The sequence below is a fragment of the Equus caballus genome, chromosome 21 (genome assembly GCF_041296265.1).
Source record: "Equus caballus isolate H_3958 breed thoroughbred chromosome 21, TB-T2T, whole genome shotgun sequence".
In the NCBI taxonomy this organism is placed as follows: Eukaryota; Metazoa; Chordata; class Mammalia; order Perissodactyla; family Equidae; genus Equus; species Equus caballus.
In genome coordinates, this window is record NC_091704.1 from 46,839,968 (window position 1) to 46,861,940 (window position 21,973).

The 21,973-nt window shown below is 44.1% G+C and overlaps 1 protein-coding gene across 1 annotated transcript in view; it reads left to right on the forward strand.

The window, feature by feature from the left end:
• The first annotated feature begins 625 nt into the window (after positions 1–625).
• The window catches only part of MTMR12 (myotubularin related protein 12), a 70,349-nt gene continuing 49,001 nt past the window's right edge, over positions 626–21,973 (forward strand). Inside the window, exon 1 of the mRNA XM_023625797.2 lies at positions 626–936. Coding sequence (XP_023481565.2) covers positions 649–936 — 288 coding nt within the window. The 5' untranslated portion in view covers positions 626–648. The remainder of the gene's footprint in view (positions 937–21,973) is intronic.

The window sequence follows — 21,973 nt, forward strand, 5'->3', positions numbered from 1 at the left end:
CCAAATGTTTAAATAACTTAAATTCTTTATTTTCTTTGCAATCTTCACTAAAAGTGAGGATTTTATCAATAACTTGGGAGGGTGGATAAAAAATCTCTTAAGGGGTTTTGATATTCTGTTAGAAACAAAGAAAAAACAGTTTGGGAAAATGAAGTGCACAAGACCTTTTATGATCAAACATTCAAACCTATTCCTAAGTGCCTGTTAACACTTGGTTTGTCTCATTTTTCTCGCCACATGATACAATAAACGTGAACGTCATTGATGTGTTTTTGTAACTCCTATAGCGAGATTCGCTACACCACACTTTTGGAAGTTTTATTACAAAACGACAAGGAACACTGCTCACAACTTAGTGACCGCAGGATCATTGGACGACGGTGACATTCTTGCTATCCAATCGCCGGGGAGTCCGGAAAGAACGCTCTCTGGATTGGTCAGAAGAACCATCTCTCCACGTTCGTTCAAGAAGGGGTTTGGCGCGGGGCTCGGCCGGCAGCGCATTCTGGCCAATCAGAGAACGCATAGGGGCGGGCTTTGCCGCAAGAGGGTGGCGCGGAGCCTATCTCGGAAGGCGAGTCTCCACCCTACAAACCGGCCGGTCGCGAACGGAGGGGGCGTGGCCTCCAGTCTCCGGCGTCCGACTCCATGGGCCAGCGCGCGGAGTGGGTGGGGCCCGCGGGCCTGGGCGGGGCGAGCGGTGTCAGCGGCGGAGCCGGATGCGGGCGGTGCCGCGGCCGCCGCTGCCCTGGGGATGGGCGGAGCCCCAGCCGCCAGTGCTGGTGGCCGCCGCCGCTGCCGGAGCCCGAGCGGCCGCCTCTCCTCCCGCGCGTCGCTGCTTCCCAGGGCGGCGGTATGCTGGGGAAAGGGGTAGTCGGCGGTGGCGGCGGCACCAAGGCGCCCAAGCCCTCCTTCGTGTCGTACGTGCGCCCCGAGGTGAGGGGGCGCCGCGCGGGCGGGGCGTCGGGCTGGGGCGGCCCGGGCTAGGGGCACCGGTTGCCCCTTCCCCGCCGCAGGGAGGGCCGCGGGTGCTTCCTGCCCGTGTGCGGGAGGGGGGCCGGCGGGGTGGGGCCCGCAGGGGCGCTCTGGGCCTCCCCGCGGGCCGGGGTGGGGGCCCCCGGCGCGGGCAGGCAGGTGCCGGAGTGCAGGGCCCGGCTCGCTGGCGACCAGGTGAGGGGGCCCGAACCGGGAGGGTACTGCGGCCAGGGACGCCCCTGACCACATTTGAATGGAGCTGGGGTTCTGGGCGCCGCGGGAGGGGAGGGCTGGGGGTCCGGACCCCCGTGGGTGCCTGCTCAGAGCCCACCGCCCGGCTGGGTCTGTCCTGCCCCTGGAATTTCTTGGGGAGTCTTCAGAGCTCGGCGGTCTCTGCTGCCTGCTTCTCAGTGCTACTCGATGCCGCCGGCGGGATACCGCCTCCCGCCTCCCTTCAGCACTGCAGGGAGAAACTGTGGCTCGGCCCCAGTGTCTACCTCTCCCTGGTGATTCGCCTGTGTCGCTTCTTCCCCCTTTCATTTCACCCCCTCACATCACCCTTTCCACCCCCTCTTGCTTTCCTCCTGGAGTTTTACTGTCAAGTTCATTCATTCATTCAGGAAATCTTTTGAGCTTCTACTCTGTGCCAGGCACTGTTCTAAACGCTTAGGGTATACATCAGTGAGCAAAGATCCCCGCTCTCCTGGAGCTTGTTTGAGGGAGAGAGGGGAAAGTAACAGATATAAGTAAATTATATGGTGTATTAGGTGATGAGTATCATGGGAAAAGAAAAGGCACCTTTTTCCTCCTTGCAACGGTGGCATTTAAGCAAAGACTTGAAGGATGCTTGGGACCTGAGGGAAGAGCAGGGCAGGTAGAGGGAAGAATCTGGAGTGCCGGAGGAGCATCAAGGAAGCCAGCCCTGCAGAAGCCCTGTGGGTGAGGGGGAGAGTCACAGGAGAAGAGGTCGGAGAGATTACAACCTGTAGGTCGTGCTGAGGGCTTCTTGAGCAGCTGCTCCCAATCCAGATGCCTAATTAGAGCGTTCTCATTTTCGGTTCCTGAAGGTTTTTTTCTGGTCCTCTCTCCAGCACTTTAATCAGCAATGTGCAGAAGTGCTACCAAACTGCACTTAGGGTGTCTTCCCATCTCTGTAAAGCAAAGGCAGGTGGGCCGTAGATGAGAGGTCCTGGTGAGGACCGGCTTCTGTAAGACCACCTGGAGCCTGAGCCTTCGCACATGTATTTCCCAATTCAAGATGTGTGTGTTTTCTCCAGTGCAGAGTACTCTTGAAATGGGTCTTAATTTTAAAATAAAAAAAACACTTCCTCTGTAAATGCTTGATAAGGAGTCAGGGTCATCTTGAATTTTTAGCAGACTTCCCTTGTAGTATCACTGGTAAGTAATGTGGTCAGTTTCTCTTCATATTTTTTTTTTTAATTGAGCCCTGGTTGAGGTATAACTGAACTTTAAACTTTCCTCTTCGGTGAGATTAAGCTACAAGTGGAAAGTCCTCTTGAAACGTGGCCAGAGTTCAAGAATGTTCATATTTTTCATCCACCAAATGCTCGTGTTGTAATTAAACATGTTTTCTCTCTTTGCCCACAGTGCCTGATGTATTTCCTTTGAGGGATAATTAGGGAAGGGGAGTGGTTCAGCCCCAAAATAAGCTCAAAATGGTCACATTTTTCAGATCCTTGTAGTTGGCAGTTTTGTTTTCTTGCAGTAAAATAATGCTGTGTAGACACTATACTTCTTTGTTATAATCTGTCTCTACAAATATTTTCTAACAGAGGATAAGGCTCTGACCTTAATTGTGAATGGTTTTTAAAAGGTAAGGGACTGAGGGGGTAAGAAAATCTGTTTTTAAATATGTAGCTTCTGCTGGTTATCCCATTATTGAACATGCGTGTGAGCAGCTGTGAGGCGTAGCTTCTATGTCTCTGAGAGCACTGGGTCTGGTGACTTTCCCTTGGCTCACTCAGGAGGAGTCCCTCAGAACACTTTTCTGAAGACTGTCGTTCTACTCCTTTCCCTCATATTGCCTTCATCTTTACTGCCTTTCATGTATGTCTTCCTATCACTTACTTCTTTGGATGTACTTTCCTTTTGTTAACCGGGAAATAGAAGATGTCCACCTTTTTGCTGGTAGATCACTGAGCTGCAAGAACAACCTTCACGCTTTACGATGTCATGTTCCTTACGGTCCCTGTGCCTGGTGATGAGCTTGCTCTTGGCTGATCAGATCCTGGAAGGTTCAACAGCAGCTGCCTTCACTATGCCAAAGAGTCTATCAAAAGTTAGCACTTTGTGTTAAAAACAGGAGGGCTTAACTGGATAAAGTATTTGAAGATGATGCTTTTAAACATGATGGCTTATTTTTTTTTTCTTGTGATCATAAGCAACTGGCACTGGACAGCCTAAAAGGAGGAGTAGTAGTTAACTCCACCTTTTAAAAGTGGGTCTCTGCCAGAGTAACTGAAGGCCCTTCTGTCAGTGATTCTCCTAAATCAGTGAATGTGAAAGTTAAAATCCTGAACTGTAATTTAGGACTTTTCGTTATATTTTGTAAACTCTGCTCAGAGGGTTACTAATTGGTAATGCTAGTAAGTGGGAAGCTTGGCTCTGGAAGTTGAGATAAACAGGAGGGAGAGATCTGGGCCTGTCTTGGTACCTCCTCATGGCTGGTACCTAGAAACATCTCAGCACCTCTACCCTAATTTAGCCCTTGGCACAAGGTGCAAAAGATGTCGCACCTCCGTGTAGGGGAACCCTGATCAGATCCACTTTAGGGAGGCGTTTGGTTATGGTTTGGTTGCCAGATCCATTTTTCTTGTTAAAGCACTTGTTTGAATTATCATTATTTCAGAAGCTGTAAGTGTTCATTGTAGAAAAATAAGAAAACACAGATATGCTAACAAATTTTTTAAAGAAAAATTATAAACTTATTAACAGCTTGAAGTGCACCCTGTTAGATATGTGTGTCAGTGTATGTGTTTACCAAAATGAGATTAATATTGCTGATCATATTATTTTGTAATCTGCCTTTTTCACTAGTGATGTATATTGTAAATGTCTTTCCATGTCAGTTGTTAACCTATAACGTCATTTTACCTAAGACATATTTTCTTCAACAAACACTCAATGTGATGGGGAGATGCTTGGTAGCGCAAAGATCCAAACAAAGTAGTGTGATTTTTAAATGGTTTTCTAATTAGTCACCTTCTCTGATGCTGAATGACAATTCTGATGCTTCAAGGCTGTTAGTTCTCTGCTTGGTTACCTTGAAATTGTAAGCACTGGTTTGGTAGAAATGCTTAGTGTCTGTACCCAGAAGCTTGAAAGGACCATTAGGTTGGCCCTAAGAGAAAGAGAGAGTGGTTCTGATTTAATAAGAGCTCATTCCAGTGTGATAAGGAAGTTGAATAAAAGCTGCAGAGTGCTCATATGTTGTTCTCTAACACTGAGACCAGGAAAAATCTGTTTTTAGAGTCTGCTGTACTTGTGCCCATATTTGTGTGGTATTCCAAATATGGTTAAAATGTACTTTCTAATAGAATTTAATTAGGTCAGTGCTTGACTTGAATGTACTGATAATGGCTATCAATTACTTATTTATGGATTTCTAGATTTGGAAGAGAGTTTAAAGATAATCTCCTCCACCACGGCACTCTCTGTTATACAGATGTGGAAATGAGGTGTCCCCCCACCCCCACCCCGAGGTTAAATGTCCTGCCCAGGGGCACAGCAGCATTGCAGAACAGAGTTAAGTCTCTCCTAAGATCAGCAGTGCCAGTGGCTAGCCAGGCCCACAGGAGCTCAGGAAAAGTTTGATGTAGACGTGGAAAGAAAAGGCGTGAGAGATGAAGATTGAGAAGGGTCAAAAAAAATCCAGACTTAAGAGCTGATTTTTTTCCTTTTCACTTTTCCCTCAGGGAAAAGAATGCATTCAATTGCCTAGTCTTCATTTAAGACTGTTTCTTTCGGTGGGGAGAAGTGAACCTGTGAGCCTGTATTCTTCCCAGAGAAGTGACTGTGGGTATATATGAAAATTTAAAGATGATTAATTACTGATATTTAGTAGGCATTTCTGTGTCCCAGGAACTGCGCTTATCTCATTTCATCCTTTCAACTATCTTATGCAGTGGGTAGTACTGTTACCTCCATTTTTTGTGTTTAGATGTGGAAAGCGAAACCCAATGAAGCTGAGTGCCCCGCTCAGGGTCACAACTGCAGAAGTGGTGCCAGGATTTAAACTAGGGCAGTCTGACTCCAGGGCCATCCTCATATCCTTATATTTGTGGGTGCAGGGAATATTACTAGTGAAACCTGCTGATAGTCGTGATTGGCTTTTGCACACTAGAGTGCTTTCTCATTCGTGTTCTCTAGTAGTTTCTTTCTTGACTTTTAGGTTATCCACCAGGTGACGGTGAATGGATACTGGACCCTTTGGAAAGCGTTAATTCATTCAGCAGATATTTGCTCAACACTTGCCAGTACCAAGCACTGTTCGAAATGTTGGGGATACAAAACAGATGGAATGATTGAGATTGTTTTTTGGTGGAACACTGCTGTATTGGATTACTAACTTTGATGACTGACGGATCAATGACAAAAAAAGATTGGCTTATCCTAAAACAGACCTCCTGCCTCAGTTCGGTCAATAAAAAATTCCTTTGAAAGCAAAATTTAGATCCATTATCTTTTTTTAAATACTCTATAACTTTTTCTCCATTCCAAATTAATTTTTTAATGGCAGAATTGGCTCTTTGAGCTTAGAGGTCGTTGTTAGTGATTTAACAGGCCATTGAAAGGCATAAAAGTTCTTCCCAAAATGATCACTTTCTTAGCTGTGGCTTTAGCCCGATGATCTGTCCGAAGCTTCTGCTTTTTCTCTCCTGCATGTGCTTCCTGTAGCGTGTCCCTGGGTCATATCCAACACCACACCACTTCTGCAGATGGAGCATCAGAAGATGTCATGAGGCTATGTCAAGCAACACTTCCTGTAGCCTGGTCAAACAGCTGCCACATGGACAGCCACCATCTCAGAGCCGGACGCTCTTCTGCACTCCACTTCCGTCTCTAATGTCAAAACTAGGGCTTCTGTCAAAATCGTAGGCTCTGGGGAACCTGTGCTTAGAAATTTAAAGTTCTAAATCCTTCTCTGAACATCCTCAGCAGAATGTATGATATTCTTGGATACTTCCACATTACAACCATCCTGTGTGACAGTGTGCTTTAGAAAGAACTAGATTTTTAAGGGCCAAATTTATTTTTTATCACTATAAAAGATACATATCTTATTTTTATGATAAAGACAATGTAATAAAGTTGCAGAGTTTGAAAGTTAGAAAAATAAAGTCACCCTTAATTATGCTACCCTAACCAAAGCAGTTATTTCCAGGCTTTGTCCATGTATGTGTATCTTAAATGGTTGCAATAATTGTACGTGGAAAAATTTATAACCTGCGTGTAGCTGTCATGTTTGAAGATGGTGCTACTGATACGTGTCAGTAGAGCATATACTTTGAGTTGTTTTCCCAGTAGGGAACCACCCTCAGTTTCTCCTCAAGTTACGCTTATGTCTTCTGATGTGCTTTTTTGAGACAACAAGGAGAACAGTAGGTTTGCAGTTTAATGAATCATTTAAAATAAACCTCTAGAGGGCCCGGCCCAGTGGCCGAGTGGTTAAGTTCGCATGCTCTGCTTCGGTGGCCCAGGGTTTTGCCAGTTCACATCCTGGGTGCGGACGTGGCACCCCTCGGCAAGCCATGCTGAGGCAGCGTCCCACATGCCACAACTAGAAGGACCCACAACTAAGAATATACAGCTATATACCAGGGGGCTTTGGGGAGAAAAAGGAGAAATAAAATCTTTAAAAAAAAGAAAAGAAACCTCTTGAGATAGATTGGGAGGCAGCATTGAACTGGAATAATTCTTATAACCTCTAATCTTCTGTTGCTTTGGGAGGAAGAAGAGGGGAGGAAAAATGGAGAGGGACTCTAGGAGGGAGGGTGAGAGCGGAACGACCGCAGGGCCTCGCTTTTCCTTTAGTCCCCTGTCCCCTCTATGTACATCAAGTGTCACAGCTCAGCTCGAGGGATGGCAAACCCTTGCCAGTTGCTCTCCCTTGCTAGCTGTGAGGAAGGCCAGTCCTTTAAGGCTTGGTTGTGTTTCTACCCGAAAAATGGGAATAATAATAATGCCAATCTTATCTCGTAGGTATATGTGAGTATTTATGAGTATTAACTGTGATTATACACGTGATGTCCTTAGCAGAACACTTGGCACATACTTGGCTCTCAGTAGTCGTGGGCTGTCGTTGTTATTATTATTCAGAAGTTGTTGGTCAGAGCCACTTGGATGCTTTCAGAAAATGCTTGATCCTTAATCTTGGGATACAGAAATCTTTGCCAGCTAAGGTATTCATGAAAGCAGAATATTTAGCTGTTGTCTTTGTTGCCGTGGTATCATACTAGGAAAGTTCACTGTGTGGTAACTCTCTTACAGTATTTTTCACCATATCTAAAACTTTCTTTTCCTCTTTTCTTTGTTCCTTTATACTTTTGAGAATGATTTGATTATATGTAAAATTCCAACCTAATGAGAACACTTAGTAGTTGACTTTTCCCTTGCTAACATCTCGCCTTTGACATTTTGCTAGTTTCATTCTGTGAACTTATCTTTCCTCTTCCCTCATTTCTAACAATTTTCTATATCAAAGGTCAAATTTTGTGCGTTTATCACATCTGTTCGATGATTTACTTAAGATATGAGTAAGTAGAATTAGATTACCTCTGGGAGTAATAACTGTATCTGTTTCAAAGGCGTTGGCAAGACCATGCTGCTTTGATTTCATCTGTAAATACGTTTTCCTCCTGTGCCCCTGTCCTTCATCATTCCTTATTGACCTGACTAGTGGGCCTTTCAGAGTTGGCATTTAAGCCTTCAGTTGTTTGCTTTTGGGCACGGGGTGGAGGGGGTTGGGGGGGGCGGTTTCAGCTCTAAGAAGCAGCGAGGCTGGTGTATGGAAGTCCTGGTCACAATGGGGAGATACTTTGAAGTCTGCCTTTCCCTTGTGACAGCTTGCCACCTCCTGTTTTAGACAATGGTCCTGAGCTGCTAAGTTTTTTGTTTCTGCTAAAAGAGTTTTAAAATTCCTGAGAATACCCTGAAGGGAATGAGCCCAGGTGTTTGAATCAGAAATCTCACTGTGAGGTGCTCAATAAAAACTTGTTGAAAGAAAAAAAAAAGCCTTACTGTTCCCACCATTTCTCCAGACATGAAATTCCTGTTTTGCTTCAATCCCTGAGGTCCACTTCCCAGTGCAGCTTCAGCTCTCTGAGACTTCCTTTGCTCACCTGTAACACTGGATAACCACCTTCCCCGCAGGCTTTTTTGAGCATGAGAAGAAATACCACGCACAGCCAGCCCAGGGTCTGACACATGGTAGATCCTCAACAACTGCTAGATGCTGTTATCATTCAAATTCACTGGAACTGGGAGAATTATTGTGTAGTGCCATTTGCTAAGTGCTGTGTTAGAATTAGGAGTACAAAGAAATAGTCTGTGCACTCAGGAGGGTCGCATTCTGTTGGGGAGTTGGCAGGTCAACAGATGGCTCTGAAACTCAGAGGTAGGTGCTGCCTGTTTGTGTGGGAGGAGTGCACAGAATGCTCCCGGAGCACAGAGGAGGACTCGCCGCAGAACCTGCTGCAGCATGTGGCCTCATTTGAAGGCTGTGTAGGACTTGGAAAGGGCAGCGTTAAAGTGGGCTCTGGTGTGGGAAGAGGGGTGATGTAGCGGACAGGCAGGAGGGGCAACTTGAAAGGCTCGTCGGCATGTTGGGACTGGGTGGTTGGAGCATCTGTCCTCATCCCTTACATAAGGCGTGTGCGCGGGGGTGTGCAAGTGAGAGAGAAATCCTGAAGGATAGAATCAAGGAGCCCCACTAGGACGTGCAGAATTGTTTCCTCCTTTCTGTGACATGCTGCTTTACCATTAGGTCAGTCTGGCCCTTCATGAGCCTAAGGCACCTTCTCATTGGCCCCTGCTCCCTCTCCCTCCAAGACCATGGAAAAGCTTCTTCTCTAAGGCTTTTAGCTCCTCGCCAGGTAGTCAGCTGACCTAGTATTTATATAGCAGTTCTGGAGGAGGAGGGGCCGGGGGAGGCACAGAAGGCAATGCCATGTGTTTCTGCAGCTGCTGTTAGTCACATCAGTTAGCTTAAATTATAAGTCTCTGACAGCCCATAACTGCCACCTGACACCTTTCTTCTAGCACTTGTACGCATTCCAACGCTACCCTCTTTGCTTTCAATGTAATGTGGTGGTTAAGAGCATGGCTTTGGAATTAGAGCTCTGCTGCTTGCTGCATGGATTTGAGCTGAGTTTTTAACTTCTCTGAGCCTCAGTTTCCTGATCTGTGAGATGGGAATAAAAGTTATAGTATCTAGCCCATAAAGTTGTTGTTAGTCTTAAGTAGGGCAATCCATGGAAAGCTGTTAACACAATACGTGACATGTAGTAAACGCTTATTAAATGTTAATTGCTGTAAGTCACTATCACTCCATACCACTCCAGAATGGTGGGGTGTGTGTGTGCGCGCGTGCGCGCTCACACGTGCCTGCAGGGCTTGTCCTACATTCCCTTCCATCATTGTTCTTCATTTTGCACTCTCCACAGGCTTGTGTCTGAAGCCAGGGGGCGGTCCCTTTTGTAGGACTGTGCCATACCCACAATGGGTACCGTTTCCGTCTACCAGGAGGGCCTCACCCTGGCATAGATTTCTTTTTCAGTAAGCTGTGTCATGGATTCCGTTTCTGTCCTCTAACAGTATCTTCCCTGGTCTCTAGGGGTTTGGGGACCGTGTTATACCCGGGGCCTATACCTCCAGTTCAGCTTGGCCTTCCTCTTTGTAAGTCAGCCTCCCAGCTGCTGCCAACAGCCCTTCTTTCCCCAGTCACCTGTACTCCAAACCAGTCAGTGTCCCAAGGGTGCCCTTTGAGGGGGCCTCCGTGCTGGTCTATCTTCATTTCCATTGCCACTCTCCCTTTCTAGCATCTCCTTTCATGCCTGGGACCACTGACCACTGCTTAACTGGTCTCTCCACCTACCACTGTCCCTTCAGAAGCACCACCCCAAGACACCCCGCACACCACAGCCAGGCTCCTTCTGGATGCAGCCTTCAAGTGTCGTTTTCCTATTTAAGAGTCCTCCGCTCCTTCTGCCACTTCCACTGGTCCAAATCTTTTTTTTAATTATTTTTTTAAATTGAAGTATAACTGACATACCATATCCTATTAGTTTCAGGTGTACATCACAGTGATTCTATATTTATGTACGTTATAAAATGATCACCATGATAAGTTTAGTTACCATCTCTCACCATCCGAAGTTATTATAATATTATTGACTATATTTCCTATGCTGTGCATTACATCCCCATGACTTATTTATTTTGTAACTGGGAGTTTTTACCTCTTAATCCCCTTCACCTATTTTGCCCACCCCCAACCTCTCCCGACACTCTGGTAACCACCAGTTTGTTTCCTCGTCTGTGAGTTTATTTCTGTTTTGTTTGTTCGTTTTGTTTTTTAGATTCTACATGTAAGTGAAATTGTATGGTTTCTTTCTCTGTCTGACTTATTTCACTTAACATAGTACCCTCTAGGTCCATTCATGTTTTGCAAATGGCTAAATTTCATTCTTTTTATGGCTGAGTAATATTCCGGTGTGTGTGTATGTATGTATGTTTATAAATACCACATCTTCCTTATCCATTCATCTATTGATGAGCATTTGGGTTGCTTCCATATCTTGGCTATTGTAAATAATGCTGCCTTGAACATAGGGGTGCATATATCTCTGAGGATTAGAGTTTCTGTTTTATTCAGATAAATACCCAAAAGTGGAATTGCTCGATCCTATGGTAGTTCTATTTTTTTTTTTCCTTTGCTGGGAAGGATTCACCCTGAGCTAACATCTCTTTCCACTCTTCCTCTTTTTTTTCTTCTCCTCAAAGCCCGGGACATAGTTGTATATTCTAGTTGTAAGTCCTTAAGTCCTCCTAGTTCTTCTGTGTGAGCCGTCGCCACAGCATGGCTACTGACAGACAAGTAGTGTGGTTCCATGACCAGGAACCAAACTTGGGCCGCCAAAGCAGTAAGAATGCCAAACTTTAACCACTAGGCCATCAGGGCTGGCTCTGGTAGTTCTATTGTTAATTTTTTGAGGAACTTTCACACTGTTTTCCATAGTGGCTGCGCCAATTTAGATTCCCACCAACAATGTACGAGGGTTCCCTTTTCTCCACATCCTCACCAACACTTGTTACTTTTGTCTTTTTGGTAATAGCCATTCTGATGGATGTGAGGTGGTATCTCATTGTGGTTTTGATTTGCATTTCCCTGATGATTAGTGATTTGGAGGATCTTTTCATGTGTCTGTTGGCCATCTGTGTGTCATCTTTGGAAAAATATCTATTCTGGTCCTCTGCCCATTTTCTACTTGGGTTGTTTGGGTTTTTTGATATTAAGTTGTGTAAGTTCTTTATATATTTTGGATATTAACTCCTTATTGGATGTATAATTTGCAGATATCTTCTCCCTTTTTGTTTTGTTGATGGTTTCCTTCATTGTGCAGAAGCTTTTTAGTTTGATGTAATCCCATTTGTTTATTTTTGCTTTTGCTGCCTTGTCTGAGGAGACTGGTCTAAAAAAATATTGCTAAGACTGATGTCAAAGCTGACTGCCTATGATTTCTTCTAGGAATTTTGTGGTTTCAGGTCTTATGTTCAAGTGTTTAATCCATTTTCAGTTTATTTTTGTATGTGATGTAAGATAGTGGTCCAGTTTCATTCTTTTGCGTGTAGCTGTCCAGTTTTCCCAGCACCATTTATTGAAAAGACTGTCTTTCTCCATTGAATATGCTTGCTTCCTTTGTTGTAGATTAATTGACCATATGTGCATGAGTTTCTTTCTGGGCTCTCTATTCCATTGTTCTATGTGTCTGTTTTCATGCCAGTACCATACCGTTTTGATAACTGTAGCTTTGTTGTACAGTTTGGAATCAGGGAGCATGATACTTTGAGCTTTGTCTTCTTTCTCAAGGTTGTCTATTCGAGCTCTTCTGTGGTTCCATTCAAATTTTAGGATTCTTTGTTCTAGTTCATTGAGAAATGTCATTGGTATTTTGATGGGGATTGAATTCAATCTGTAGATTGCTTTGGGTAGTATGGACATTTTAACAATGTTAATTCTTCCAATCCATGAGCATGGTGTATCTTTCTATTTATTGTATCATTTTCAGTTTCTTTCACCAGTGCCTTATAGTTTTCAGAGTACATGTCTTTCACCTCCTTGGTTAAATTTATTCCTAGGTATTCTTTCTGATGTAATTGGAAATGGGATTGTTTTCTTAATTTCTCTTTCTGATAGCTTATTAGTGTATAGAAACACAACTGATTTCTGTATAATTAATTTTGTATCCTGCAAATACTGAATTCATTTATTAGTTTTAATAGTTTTTTGGTGGAGTCTTTAGGGTTTTCTATGTATAGTATCATTATCTGCAAATACCGACAGTTTTAGTTCTTCTGTCCCAGTTTGGATGCCTTTTATTTCTTTTTCTTACCCAATTGCTGTGGTTTGGACTTTCAATATTTTGTTGAATAAAAGTGGAGAGAGTGGGCATCCCTGTCTTGTTCTCAGTCTTAGAGGAAAAGCTTTCGGCTTTTTACTGTTGAGTATGTTAGCTGTGGATTTGTCATATATGGCCTTTATTATGTTGAGCTACATTCTTTCCGTGCCCACTTTGTGGAGAGTTTTTATCATAAATGGATACTGCATTTTGTCTCCACTGGTCCAAATCTTAATATGCTTTCCAGGCTCACCACAGATTCTGCCCCCTGCTGGTTGGTTGAAAGACCATTAGCTTGGATTTGGGAGGCCCTGGGCGCTGGCCATTTCTTTTCTGTGTGACTTTGAGAGAGCCCGTTTACCTCTTTGGGTCTCATTTCCTGATTGTTAGAGTTGGATTAGGTGAGAGTTTTTAAACATGTTCCGCTCAGGGAACTTCTTTTTTTAAACAGTATGATTCTTTGGGGAACTTTTTCAAAATACGCTTTCCCAAGTCCTGCTTTAGAGATTCAGATATGCCCCAGGTGCAGGGAAGGGTGTGTGGGGGGAGGGACACCTGCAGTAGGAAGCTACATTTTTTTCAGGTGACTATGATCTCTTCCCTCATCCCGTGTTGAGAACTGCTGTTTCAAATGAAATCATAGAGGAACCCCAAAAATAGAGAACGAAAAGAAGAGAAAGGGTGCTAGGAACACAGTTTGAACAGCCCCAGACCAGGCAGTATCAGAGGCCCTTGCCACTTCAGCCGCTTTGCATTCTCAAGGATTTCCTCATAACCGGCATTCTCCTTTCTTTTTATCCATGATAGATGCTGGCTGTAGCTCTGGATTCTTGGTGATGCAGTTGAGCATTTATTCTCCACTCCTTTGTGTATAATTGCTTTATGTCTGTGGATCTCTTTTCTCCACCAGAACTGTAAGCTCCTTGAGGGCAGGGCTGTAGTGCCTGCCAGTCAGTGTGGCCTGCGGACCTCAAGGTGGCTTCCAAGAGGGCTGAATAGACTGTGGCCCTGAGCCATCCAAGAGAGGGCCTCAGAGGGCTGGTGGGAGCATCATTCAGAAGTCTTTTTTAAATTTCTCCTGCAGAGTGATTTGGAGAGTTGAGGTTGAAAACTAGTTAGGCCTTTAGTATGATCACTGACTCTCCTCTTGGTCTTTATGCCCCAAGAGTCAGCTTTGGCATGAGATGCTTTGCCTTAAAATGTTCCTCTTAGCTGTCACTGTGGCACGGAGGTTGTTAGACCAGTAACCTGCATGGATGCCTGAAGCCTAGTTGTTCCTTGTGATGTGTCTTGGCTGCCCTTTGCTTCCTCAGGCAGCTTCTTATTCCATCAAGTGGCAGACCCTCTTGGTTGGAATTGAGCCTGCTATTTGGTGAGGTCAGATCTTTGGGTTGAGGTTTACACTGGTGTTTGGGTCTTACTATTCCTTCTCTAGCTTGAGTTTCTTACTGGGGAGAGTTTCATAAAGTGTTTGGATTGTTTAAAGGCCCAGCGAATGCCTGGTAAGAGTGATTCTTGCTAAGAAGCGTGAATAATACTTTCACTGCTGATCAATAAATGATGAGCCGTCAAAACAGCAAGGGACTTACTTTGTGTCTTAGTGAGCAATTACTTCCTTCCTTCAAAAAAAAATCTGAGCTAAGGGAAAAAAGCAGTCTAAATGTGAAAGAGTTTAGAATGGACACGTGAGCAAGTTTTGCTTAGCCGTTAGGGTGGGGCACTGTAAAAGGCTGTGCCTATTTCTCTGTCCTGGAGACTTGTTACAGTTGAAAGAAACTTGATGGTATTGTTCTGTAATAGGAAAAAAATTAAAATTGGTGGTTATCTAGGCCTGGGGGCGGGGATAGGGAGGATGGGGGGGTGACTACTGATGGGTACAGGGTTTCTTTTGGGGGTGACGAAAGTGATCTAAAATTGATTGTTGTAATGGTTGTAGAAACTTTGTGCATATACTAAAACCCCTGAATCGTGCACTTTAAATGGGTGAATTGTATGGTATGTAAATTATGTCTTAAAGCTTTTATAGGGCCGGCCACACAGCCAAGTGGTTAAGTTCGTGCACTCCGCTTCAGCAGCCCAAGGTTTCGCCAGTTTGGATGCTAGATGCGGACCTAGTACCGCTCATCAAGCTGTGCTGAGGCGATGTCCCACATAGCAGAACTACAAGGACCTACAACTAGAATATACAACTATGTACTGGGGGGCTTTGGGGAGAAGAAAAAAATAGACTGGCAACAGTTGTTAGCTCAGGGTCAACTTAAAAAAAAAAAGAAGCTTTTACAAAAATGAAGTTTAAGAAGTAGAAGTACTAGGGCCAGCCCTGTGGCCAAGTGGTTAAGTTTGTGCACTCCACTTCGGCAGGCCAGGGTTTCACCGGTTCGGATCCTGGGTGCAGACCTGGCAGTGCTCGTCAAGCCACACTGAGGCGGCATCCCACATAGCACAACTAGAAGGACCCACAACTAAAACAACCATGTACCGGGGGGCTTTGGAGAGAAAAAGGAAAAAAAAATAAAATCTTAAAAAAAAAAAAAAAAAGGGGGGGCTGGCCCCGTGGCCGAGTGGTTAAGTTCGCGCACTCCGCTGCAGGCGGCCCAGTGTTTCGTTGGTTTGAATCCTGGGCGTGGACATGGCACTGCTCATCAAACCACACTGAGGCAGCGTCCCACATGCCACAACTAGAAGGACCCACAACGAAGAATATACAACTACGTACCGGGAGGCTTTGGGGAGAAAAAGGAAAAATAAAATCTTTAAAAAAAAAAAAAAAAGAATCAGAAGTACTAAACTTGGTGTCAGTACTCCTGAGATTGAGTTGTGGCTTTACCACCTACTTATCCATGTGAACACAGCACATTATTCAATCTCTTGGAGCTTCAATGGCCTTATCTGTAAAGTGGAGATGAAAATCCCTTAGGGGGTTGTTGTCAAGATAAATGACATAGGACATGTGAAAGTAGACATAGTAAAACCTCCAGCAAATTATATATTTATGTGTTTAAGTTAGACATAATATTTTTGTGGATAATAAATACTTAGTCTGAAATGCTCTTGAGATTTCCCAACTAGCCCTGTGAAATGAACACTTATGGCTGACAACTGATTTGCATGATGAGTAAATAGCAGAGTCCTTAAAGATCACGTCCCGAATGGCTCTATCTGTGGTCTGTTACCTTGAGTCCAGACAGAGATGTCACTTTGCCTCTTACTGCATGTCTGCTTCCCTGGCTGCAGATACTGTTTTCTTAGTTTGTCAGAGTAATTGTTGCTTGTAGTTGCCAGAGACAGTGTCTAGTTAGTGGAGTTGAACTGTGGTCAGCAGCAAAGCCGTTACCTGGTCATGCTTTCAGAGGGCAATGAGCCTGTTAGGCAGGCTGGCTCAGAGGGAGGGAAGCCCTCTGCCCAGGAGCAGGGAACCAACAGCCCTGGGAATCAGCTCCAAGAAACACATTTTGATTTCTAGCTCCCTATAACTGGACAGTGGATTCGTGTAGTCTCTAGTCTGTATCCTCAGTGATAAGGCTTCAGATGTAAAGTCTGGCCCTGGCTATGCCTCTGCCCTATTAGTGAGACTAGAATGTATTTCAGAAAGCCAGCTAAGGGAGAGTGTGACAAAAGTTGAGTAATACCTGGCACTAAGCATATACTTATGTAGTAATTTTTAATAGCTGTTTCTTTAATCTCTCAAGAACAATGCTTAGGATTAAAGAATATTACCAAGATCAAGAATTATTTGTTTCTTTGTATGTTTTCATCTATGCGTCCTTTCAGCAGACTTTTCTTGACAATTATTTGTCAGGAATTAGACACTAGGAGTTGAGGCTAAAAATACATAAAGTTACAGCTTCAGCCCCCAGTTGGCATCATTGGTTGGGGAAACAGACAAGGTAAGAGGTTATTGCAATACAGGAGGGAGACTGGATCAAAGAAAGAACTGCCGAGTACTTGAACTGTGTGGACAGTGGATTGGACAATGAATTGGATGAACAGGACTCGGGGACAGTAGATTGGGTGGGCCCAGTGGGTGTAGTGGGGGCTGGGTGGAAGCAGTGCACCTGCAGTCACCGAGCAGGCAAGGTGAGAGCTGATGGTGGCCTGAAGTAAGAGAGCAGCAATGGGCATGAACAGACATGGACAGATTCTGGAGCCTTAGTTAAGAAAGCAGAGCAGACAGCACGTGAGGGGCAGGGAGAAGTTAAGAATGACTCCTGGGTGTTTGGCATGCCTAGCTCGGTGCGTGGCAGAGCCATCATTGAGCCAAAGCCTGGGGGAGGATGAGCAGGTTTGGTGAGGGGCAGAGGGGAAGTGATCAACTAATTTTGTTTGTTTGTTTTTTTAATTGCACTAACATTGGATTATAGCATCATATAGCTTTTGGATGTACATCATAATATATTTCGAATTCTGTGTAGGTTACATCATGTTCACCACCCAAAAACTAATTATAGTCCATCCCCTCACGTGTGAGCCTCATCACCCCTTTTGCCCTCCCCTCTTCCCCTATGGTAACCACCAATCCAATCTCCAATGCTATGTGTTTGTTTGTCGTTGTTTTTATCTTCTACTTATGAGTAAGATCATACGGTATTTGACTTTCTCCCTCTGACTTATTTCACTCAGCATAATACCCGCAAGGTCCATCCATGTTGTCACAAATGGCCGGATTTCATATTTCTTATGGCTGAGTAGTATTCCATCGTGTATAAATACCACATCTTCTTTATCCATTCATCCCTTCATGGGCACCTAGGTGGCTTCCAAGTCTTGGCTATTGTGTCTAATGCTGCAATGAACATAGGGGTGCAAGTATCTTTGTGCCTTTGTGTTTTCAAGTTCTTTGGATAAATACCCAGCAGTGGGATAGCTGGATCATATGGTAGATCTATTCTTAATTTTCTGAGGATACTCCGTACTGCTTTCCATAGTGGGTGCACCAGTTTGCACTGCCACCAGCAGTGAACAAGGATTCCCTTCTCTCCACATCCTCTCCAACATTTGTTGTTTCCTGTCTTGTTGATTACAGCCATTCTGACTGGAGTGAGGTGATACCTCATTGTAGTTTTGATTTGCATTTCCCTGATAACTAATGATGTTGAGCATCTTTTCATATGCCTGTTGGCCATCTGTATATCTTCTTTGGAGAAATCTCTGTTCAGATCCTTTGCCCGTTTTTTAATTGGATTACTGGTTTTCTTTGTTGTTGTGCTGTATGAGTTCTTTGTATGTTTTGGATATTAACCCCTTATCTGATATATGGTTTGCAAATATCTTCTCCCAATTGGTAGGTTGTCTTTTCGTTTTGTTGATGGTTTCCTTTGCTGTGCAGAAGCTTTTTAGTTTGATGTAGTCCCATGTGTTCATTTTTTCTTTTGTTTCCCTTGCCCAGTCAGACAAGGTACTTGAAAATATGCTGCTAAGACTGATGTCAAAGAGCATACTGCCTATGTTTTCTTCTAGAATTTTCATGGTTTCAGTTCTTACATCAAGTCTTTAATCCATTTTGAGTTGATTTTTGTGCATGGTATAAGGTAATGGTTTACTTTCATTCTTTTGCATGTGGCTGTCCAGTTTTCCTAACACCATTTATTGAAGAGACTCTCCTTTCTCCATTATATGCTCTTGGCTCCCTTGTCAAATATTAGCTGTCCATAAATGTGTGGGTTTACTTCTGGGCTCTCGATTCTGTTCCATTGATCTGTGTGTCTGTCTTTGTGCCAGTACCATGCTGTTTTGGTTACTATGGCTTTGTAGCGTATTTTGAAATCAGGGAGTGTGATACCTCCAGCTTTGTTCTTTTTTCTCAGGAATCCTTTGGCTATTCAGGGTCTTTTGTTGTTCCATATAAATTTTAGGATTCTTTGTTCTATTTCTGTGAAAAATGTTGTTGGAACTTTGATAGAGATTGAGTTGAATCTATAGATTGCTTTAGGAAGTATGGACATTTTAACGATGTTAATTCTTCCAATCCAAGAGCACAGAGTATCTTTCCATTTCTTTGTGTCGTCTTCGATTTCTATCAACAGTGTTTTATAGTTTTTGGTGTACAGATCTTTCACCTCTTTGGTTAAGTTTATTCCTAGGTATTTTATTCTTTTTGTTGCAATTGTAAATGGGATTGTATTCTTAATTTATCTTTCTGCTACTTCGTTGTTATTGTATAGAAAAGCAACTGATTTTTGTAGGTTGATTTTGTATCCTGAGACTTGACTGTATTCCTTTATTGTTTCTAAAAGTTTTTTAGTGGATTCTTTAGAGTTTTCTAGATATAAAATCATGTCGTCTGCAAAGAGTGACAGTTTCACTTCTTCTTTTCCAATGTTCATCCCTTTTATTTCTTTTTCTTGCCTGATTGCTCTGGCTAGGACTTCCAATACTATGTTAAATAAGAGTGGTGACAGTGGTCATCCTTGTCTGGTTCTTGTTCTTAGAGGGATAGCTTTCAGTTTTTCTCCATTGAGAATGATATTTGATCAGCTAATTTTGAAGTGTGAATTTGGAGGCTCCAAGGGGCATTCCAGTGCAGGTGGCCAGTAGGCTGTTTGGGTGTCCAGGTCTGGAGTTCTGAAGAGATTTCTGGAGGGAAGAGCCATTTGGCGGTCATTGCTATATTGTTGGCAATGACGTGAGTGGGAGAGCTCATGCAGGGAACACAGGTCTTGTGAGGAGAGAAGAGGACCCTGCCCAGAAAGGAGACTTGAGAAGAGCAGCTGGAGAGAGTGTTGGTCATTTAGCCTGGAACTCATTTCCGCTGATTTTCAGGTCTCAGTATAAATGACACTTGCTGAGAGTAGTAGTCTTCTCTGACCCTCTCTGAATGTGGTCAGGTGTTTCTGCTGGGTTCCCATCGCAGCCTGTCCTTCCCCTAGCGTGGCACTTCGCACATGTCTTGGTTGTTGCTCGTGCTGTGGTTGGACTCCTGGGCACTCTGGAAAGGTGGAGCTCTGTGTTCACTTCTGGTTTGCTGTGCTGGAATAGAGCAGGTGTGGAAGAAATGACAGTTCAGTCAGTGAAAGAGTGTGTGAAAGGCAAGGGGGAGGAGGCAGTGTCCTGGGCGAGGACATGACAGCAGGGAGAGGTAGTTGTATTGTAGTGAAGAGCATGGCTCTGGTCAGGTAAACCGAGGCTCAAGTCCCACTTCGCTTAACCGTGTCTAGCCTCATTTTCCTCATCTTTAAAATGAGAACAGCCATGGCAGTTGAGTTGTGAGGATTACTAAATGAGATGATGCTAGAGAATCTTTTGCAGGCAATAAATACTTCTAGTATTTATTGCAGTGATTACCCAGTGTTCCAATTATTATTTTTTATTTGTTGGTCTGAACTTCATGAGGGCAGAAGTCAATTCTTATTCATCATTTATCCTCAGCTTCTGGTATTTAGGATATTCAGGAGCTGTTTGTTGAAATGAATTGGTATATATTAGAGATTGGTCGTCTTGCAGCTTTGAGTAACCAGACATGCAACTTCACTGTTGACTCACTCACTCACTGAGATTTCGCTCCTCAGGCTCATTGGAGCCCATGCCTTGGGCCACGCCTCAGAAACATAGTTCTAAGAAGAGATCAGATTAACAACTTTGTAATGCTGAGCCAGCTGTATGATGTGGGTTCCAGTAAGTGTGTCTACTTTGAGCCATAAGCTTTTCTGGCAGAGACATTGCCAGGATGGGAGTGCTTCTGGAGCAGCACTGGCAAGGCTCTGAGATGATGTGAGGGCAGTGGCAGCTGTGGGTCCTGGGAAGTGTTGATACGCTGGGAGCAGGAACAGATGAGGTTCCTTTCAATCTGTGGGGTAAAACATGCAGAAACCGGAAGACTTGTTACTCATGCCCTTATCCTCTTTTTAAATTAAAACAAACAAAATGAGCGGCCATAACATTGGGGTAAATGTTGAAATAAGAGTTAACACAAAAACCCCATCCCCGATCCTCCCATTCTGGCAAAACTACTCTCCATTTGTGTTCGTGCCGCTGTTCTGACTTAATTGAGGCCACTGAGATGCCCTAGTTTTGAAAACCTGGACATGCTGTGACCAGTGCCAGCAGTCTTTGCTGTTCTTTTGTGTCATAATAGCAAGCTTTGTCCAACTCAGATGGAGTAGCAAGAGGTGCCACACACAGCACATGGGCTGCCGCGTTTGTTGAAAATTTGCGTTACTTTCAACTGAGTTAGTTTTCAGGCGTTTTGCAGAGAAAAGTCTGTCAGTGTAACTAGTAGAACCAGTTCTGCTGTTTATTAAAGAACCATGCTTTTCTACCTTTTATTCCTGCACGTGGAACGTGATAGTTAATTGGGATCAGTAAGGAATTTCATCCCATGTTTCATAGCTCTGGAAGTAAGTTTGTCACCATTTGCTGAGTAGGCAGCTGGGCAGGGAGTGTCAGAATTGAATTGTGAGATAGAAGGAGCAAAGGGTTAAGGGGGACTCTGGGCCCCTCGCTGAAACCAGGTCACAATTTAAGAAGCTCCCACTGCCCAGAGGACAGGGATAGGACAGAGACAGCAGTCGCTGGATGCTGGTTAAATGGGTTGCAAGATCCTGGGATGATGCCAGGCCCATCCACGGCTCTTGCACTCCTGGTTTTTACTGGACAGGCTTCACAACTTCTGGTCTTTCTGGATTAATACCACATTCATGACAGTCTTCAATGGCATGCACTCTTTCTCCAGTCTTTACAGTATGACTAGAGCATTTGGTGGTGCCATCCTTATTAATGCCAAACCTAGATCTTAATCTCCCTTGTTTCTCTGGCTCCTGCTGGAGTGTTTTTAAAGCCTTTAAACCATTTAAAGTCATTCTTAGTTAAATTATTCAGTGAAATCTTTTGAGCACTTGCTGTGTGTGCAAGGCCTGTATTGGAGTCTAGGGTTATATGGTGAGCAAAAACCAGACAAAGGACCTGCCGTCAAAGAGTTTATAGTTTGGTAGGGAGATAGACTTAAATAATTACATAAACAAATAGGAAATTGCAATTGTGACAAGTGCTAGGAGGGAGAAATACATGGGGCTGTAAGAACCTAGTAACAGATCTGATGGATACACAAAATTCACGGGACGAAGAGGGAAAGGGGAAGTGTTCCGAGCAGAATGAACTTCCTGTGGAAACAGCTTAGGATGGGAAGGAGCATGGCAGGTATGGGAGGGTGAGAGAAGGCTGGGGTGGCCAACATGCAGACTGAGGAAGAGGATGGTAACAGCTTAGGATGGGAAGGAGCATGGCAGGTATGGGAGGGTGAAAGAAGGCTGGGGTGACCAACATGCAGACTGAGGAAGAGGATGGTAACAGCTTAGGATGGGAAGGAGCATGGCAGGTATGGGAGGGTGAGAGAAGGCTGGGGTGGCCAACATGCGGACTGAGGA